At 48.6% G+C, this 5,316-nt stretch overlaps 1 protein-coding gene across 1 annotated transcript; it reads left to right on the top strand.

Annotated features, from left to right (window-relative positions):
• Window positions 1–122: 122 nt before the first annotated feature.
• ip6k2b (inositol hexakisphosphate kinase 2b) lies at window positions 123–5,316 on the top strand. The gene is made up of 5 exons (XM_052077083.1): window positions 123–720; window positions 2,712–2,943; window positions 3,029–3,192; window positions 3,308–3,483; window positions 3,671–5,316. Exons 1-5 carry the CDS (start codon window positions 507–509, stop codon window positions 4,259–4,261), a joined length of 1,377 nt encoding a protein of 458 aa, XP_051933043.1. The 5' UTR covers window positions 123–506; the 3' UTR covers window positions 4,262–5,316.

The raw sequence follows: 5,316 nt of genomic DNA, 5'->3' as shown, positions 1-5,316 counted from the left end.
CTCCGAGACGCCTTGTCTCCTCCCAGCGACAACAACGCCTTTCTGATTGGCTGTTCCTCGCTGGTGAGGCGGGGCTTGAGGGCGGGGATTCTTGATCTTAACCAGGCAGGGACTTCAGCTCGTGCGTCAGTTGAGCCACAGTACCGCGACAGTAAACGTCCACGTCAAGCCAATACGTTTTTATCAGCCTTTAATGACGCACACGTAGCGTTTGATGACACGAAATTAATCTCGGAGACTATATAGTTCTACAGAAGAGGGCTATACACTGTCCCAGGACAGGTGACTCGAAGGGTAGAAAGGATTTTCTTGCCTCCGTCCTTTCCGCTCAGCCTTTGTTTTGTTTTTTTCCTCCAACCCCAGCTCGGTTGAGCAGGGCACCGGCAGCGCCCCCTGTGGGCTAAATAGCAAACAAGTCCAAGATAGGGAGCCAGGCGAGTGGCCGAGCCTCTCGTCTCGGGTGCAACGTGGGTCCACCACGCTCAGATGTCCGATGCGCAGTGAGGATGAGTCCCGCTCTGAAAGCCCTCATGCAGGCGGATGGGACTCCCTACTCGGGGAAGGGGGTGATGCTTGAACCCTTCGTGCACCAGGTTGGTGGACACTCCTGCGTGCTACGATTCGGGGAGCAGACCATCTGCAAGCCTCTCATTCCCCGCGAGCATCAGTTTTACAAGAGCCTCCCTGCCGAAATGAGGAAATTCACCCCTCAGTATAAAGGTAAGACCATTTCCGGGAACTGGGTGTTCAAAACGGAAGACGTCTGACATGGCGGTGACAAACTAGCTTCCATGTTTTTCATCTGCATGCTACGCGTTACATAACGTGGCGGATGTGGGCTGCAATTGCACATGGACGTTCGTTTGAATAGTTTGCGGTAGGATTCGTCGGAAGAGGCCCAAAATGGAATGTGGCCACCAGCAAATATTCCAAAAAATGTTCTCTATATATAAGACCTCCGCGGTGTTCGAGTTGGGGTTAGGGTAGGCCTTGTATTTGGCAGCTGGGGCTTCGGTGTGGTCTTATTACAAACCTCACCACTATCAAGTCACAAATATAGAAACCATTAACACAGGTGTAAAAAAATCTAATGAAACAAAAATAAAACGGTGCCATATACAGTACATCATCTGGAGCAGTTCAGAATCCATATCCAGTGCATCCCCCAGCACAATTTCTGAAGGCCCAGAGCAGATTACCTTTCCGGGCAGCACTCGGGCTTAAAGCTTGTGCAATTAATACAGTATCATGTAACGATATAAAATACATAAAGGCGCACAGTTCCCAGGGTCAAAAGCATCACATAAACTTGACTGAATTAACTTAAATGAATTGTTCCCAAACATACATGAATGTTTAGCTAGAGATGCATAAAGGCCTAGCATATATATATATATATATATATATATATATATATATATATATATATATATATATATATATATATAGATATAGATATAGATAGCCGCAAGAGAGGGATTAAAGAGCCACATGCGAGCCGCGGGATGATGACCCCTTGCTCAGGGCAAGGTTGCTTTATTTATATCGAGCAATACATACACAAGGTATAGTAAATTAATATGATTCTCACCATTAATACGCATGTCCAAGGGAATCTGTTAAGGAGGTAAGACATCCATGTTATTTGACTCCACCAAAATGTGGCATGGTCCTATAAAAAGATTGTGTGTGTGTGTGTGTGAGTGATGTCTGAACAGTTACGCAGCAGACCAGACTCGAGAATGATAGAACACTTTTGTAAAGCTTTTGAAACATTTGGGTGTACTTCAACACGTGTAACTCAAATTGTTTTCAAATGTATACTTGGCAACATAAAGGTCCCAAGGACAAACCGACAGTCATCAAGTTCCCACCTCTGCTGCCTTTATATTCATTTCATAAGAATACCGAGCAGTTTTGTCACAGGTTCCCACACTGGCCAGTGGTGGTGCGATGACTGTGCAAGTCTCCATCAGGCCACAGTGGAGAGGAGGCGAAAGGGCCTGGGGATGCTGATATCAGCATACATGACGTCAGACAAGACTCAAGCTCGGGCAACGGCGTGGCTGCTGGGTCCTCAGGCCCGCAGTTTTAACACGCAGAGGCTCTCCGAAGCAGCGCACTCGCTGACAAAACGGCTGCCTTGTCTTGTGAAAGTGTTTTGCCCTTTGAGATCGGAGACTACGTCAGTATTTCTGCCAGTGTACTGACCACATCCTGTCTGCTCCTTCTACATCAACAGCCATGATGTGTATGATGTGCGAGGTACCGCCAGCTACCGCAAAGCCCTTTATGCGTATGCGACTAAACATTCATGAATGTTAGGAAACCCTTCTGTTTGGGTTACCTTCACCCCAGATCAAATGTTTGCACACACCTTCAACTCTTTCCAAGTATCAAGGCTTTTCTGCTCGTTTGGGGTTGTGTAAAAGTTTCAGTCTAATAAATACATGAGTTGTGTTCACTCTTAGTCAGCAAATCTTGTCTGATGTGGAGTGTTTTCATAAATGTGCTTGAAATGACAAAGTTCAGCCATGTCTTTCATTAGCCGAATATCAATTGTTTTCCTTTTGTGTATTCAAATAGAAATTTTGCATCAAGGGTGTGTGATCATTGCCGTGACTGTTCTTCCTGTTTTTTTTTCATGTTTTCTTTTCCTTGTTGAAGGAGGCCTTTTTATTTTAAAACAATCCTGTTTTCCTTTTTCACAGGTGTCGTGTCGGTCAGTTTCGAAGAGGACGAAGGCGGGAACCTGTGCCTCATTGCTTACCCCCTTCATAGCGAATCGGGCGACCTCGAAAACAAGGACCCCTCGACCGACTGCGAGCCCAAGAGCAAGATGTTAAAGTGGAGCAACAAAAAGCAAGCCCCTTTGCACTTAGAGAATGACAACTACAGCAAAGAAAGAGCTCGGCAGAGTCGTAAAGACGACAAGATCATGAGGTAAAGATGCCGCTCTGCACATTTAAAGGGGAACATACTTAGTGATGCAAACCGCTGACCTTCTTGCCTGCGTGTCCTTTGCTAGCTACCGTGACGATGTCCAGGCGCAGCAGCAGGCCGAGGTCCTCTACTTAAGCCTAGAGAAGGGCAACATGGTGCCGCAGATCAAACACAATCCCTGGAGTCTCAAATGTCACCAGCAGCACTTACAGAGGATGAAGGACAATGCAAAGCACCGCAACCAATACAGTATCCTTCCATATTGCTGTCATCACAGAACACGTGACGCTTGTCCTTTTGTTCGTAGTAAGCACGTGTCGTTTTGGTCTCGTGTCGCTGTGTGTTCCTTGACCCGCTTCCCCAGAGTTCATCCTCTTGGAGAACCTAACGTGGCGTTACACAGTCCCGTGTGTCCTGGACTTGAAGATGGGGACCCGCCAACATGGCGATGACGCATCAGAAGAGAAGAAAGCCAATCAGATCCGCAAGTGTCAACAAAGCACATCGGCCTCCATCGGGGTGCGGCTGTGTGGCATGCAGGTGAAAACCAGTTTGTCCAGTTTGGGGCAAAAATTTTGCGGAGGCCTATTTTGTCGTACCACTTAGTCCCTAACGTTTGATCTGACCAAATTGATTCTCGAACGCGATCACGTAATGAGTTAAACGCACGAGTCAAGGACCGTGTATTTGATGCTGGTATGCTCATTTTTTGATTTGATGTTCGCAGGTGTACCAATCAGACTCTGGCCAGCTCATGTTCATGAATAAGTACCACGGCCGAAAGCTGACCTTCGCAGGCTTCGAGGAGGCCCTCTACCAGTTTTTCCACGATGGGCGTCGCCTGCGGCGCGAGCTGCTATCCCCGGTGCTGCAACGCCTCCGCGAGATGCAAGCCGCCCTGGAGTCCTGCGAGTCGTACCGATTCTACTCGAGCTCCTTGCTCATCATCTATGACGGGGACCCTCCCAGAACGCCCTCTCGACCTCGACACCGCGGCGGAGAGGAAGGGGATGAGGATGACTTGTCTGACGAGGAGGAGGAAGAAGGGGCTTTCGGGTTCCCTCGTTCGTCCTCGGCAGGCTGCAGCGCCGGCGGGGCCGCGGGGAGCGGCAACAGTAGCGGCGGTCGCTCCTCCCACAGCCCAACGGACTCCAGCAGCCCCGCCGTGGACGTGCGCATGATCGACTTTGCGCACACCACTTGCCGTCACTACGGCGAGGACAGCGTCGTGCACGAAGGGCAGGATAGCGGGTTCATCTTTGGGCTACAGAACCTGATCTCCATCATCTCCCAGCTGGAGGATCACAGCACCGACTGAGGCTCGCAATGGGAGACCGCATGTTCTGAATTTCAAACCTGGGGTAATGAGCCCGACGAGCCGACACCCCGCTACTCCGAGGTCCACCGTCCTGGAGGTGCGACCCTCCCCGCCTGCTTGCAGGGAACCTCGGGGTCAAGAAGGTGCGCGCGCGGCGTGTCCTGCCGCTCGCCCTCACCTGCCCGGGGCACGGCGCAGCCTGAGCCCTTAGTCGCACTTTCTCCCTCTTTGAGACTGCTCCTTTTCTTTTGCGCACAGTCGGAGGACCGAGATTGCGGTCTGGCAACAGACACAAAAGACTTGTAGCATCCGAGGACACTCCCCAGGTTCCTTTTATTGTGCATTCTCTCCGAGAGAGCAAATGGTGATCTAGATGGTTGAAATTCAAGTGTACTGTAGTTCAATGAGTCTGACCTGGTGCTTTACCTGTGGCGTGAGTTTATTTGGTGTTTTCGGGGGAGTGCAGTTACCACTGCCGGTCCCGAAGAGAAAAGCACATTAATAGTGGGGGAGGGACTTTAAGGGCTGACCTTGGCTGGCTAGGTCAGCAGCCTTGTAGCAAGCAGTAGTGAAAGCTCCTGATAAGGACTTTTTGTGTTTATGTTGGTGTTTGTCAGAAACGTGCTCTGTGTGTCCAATCAGGCACTTTGATGGACTCTTAATACAGGATGGACGAGATGGAGACAGAAGAAGGTGTTTGCCTTTTTCCATCAGTTGCCCTCTGTATTTTATTTCTTACAAACAAAAGACATTGTAAGTAAAAGTTTTTTTTTTTAATTTTGTTACCAATGTGGTTTTTCTTGGACTTTCTCCTATTCATTCCTTAAATGTGGACTTCAAGAGCATTTAATGATTTGAAATCACTAGCTACCAAGAGACTATTTATTTGAAGGGGTTCTTGAAAATGGGGGGAGGGGGGGATCACATTCCAAATAACCACTCTTCTATGTTCTAATACTGAATTTATTTTGTTACTGAGAGAGCCGAAAAAGCTCGCTCGTATACCTGTGTGCTAGCGATGTCTTGAAAATAAAGACATTCTTTTGTGGTAAAAA

The sequence above is a fragment of the Hippocampus zosterae genome, chromosome 9 (genome assembly GCF_025434085.1).
Source record: "Hippocampus zosterae strain Florida chromosome 9, ASM2543408v3, whole genome shotgun sequence".
In the NCBI taxonomy this organism is placed as follows: Eukaryota; Metazoa; Chordata; class Actinopteri; order Syngnathiformes; family Syngnathidae; genus Hippocampus; species Hippocampus zosterae.
This window is presented reverse-complemented; position numbering and strand designations above follow the sequence as displayed.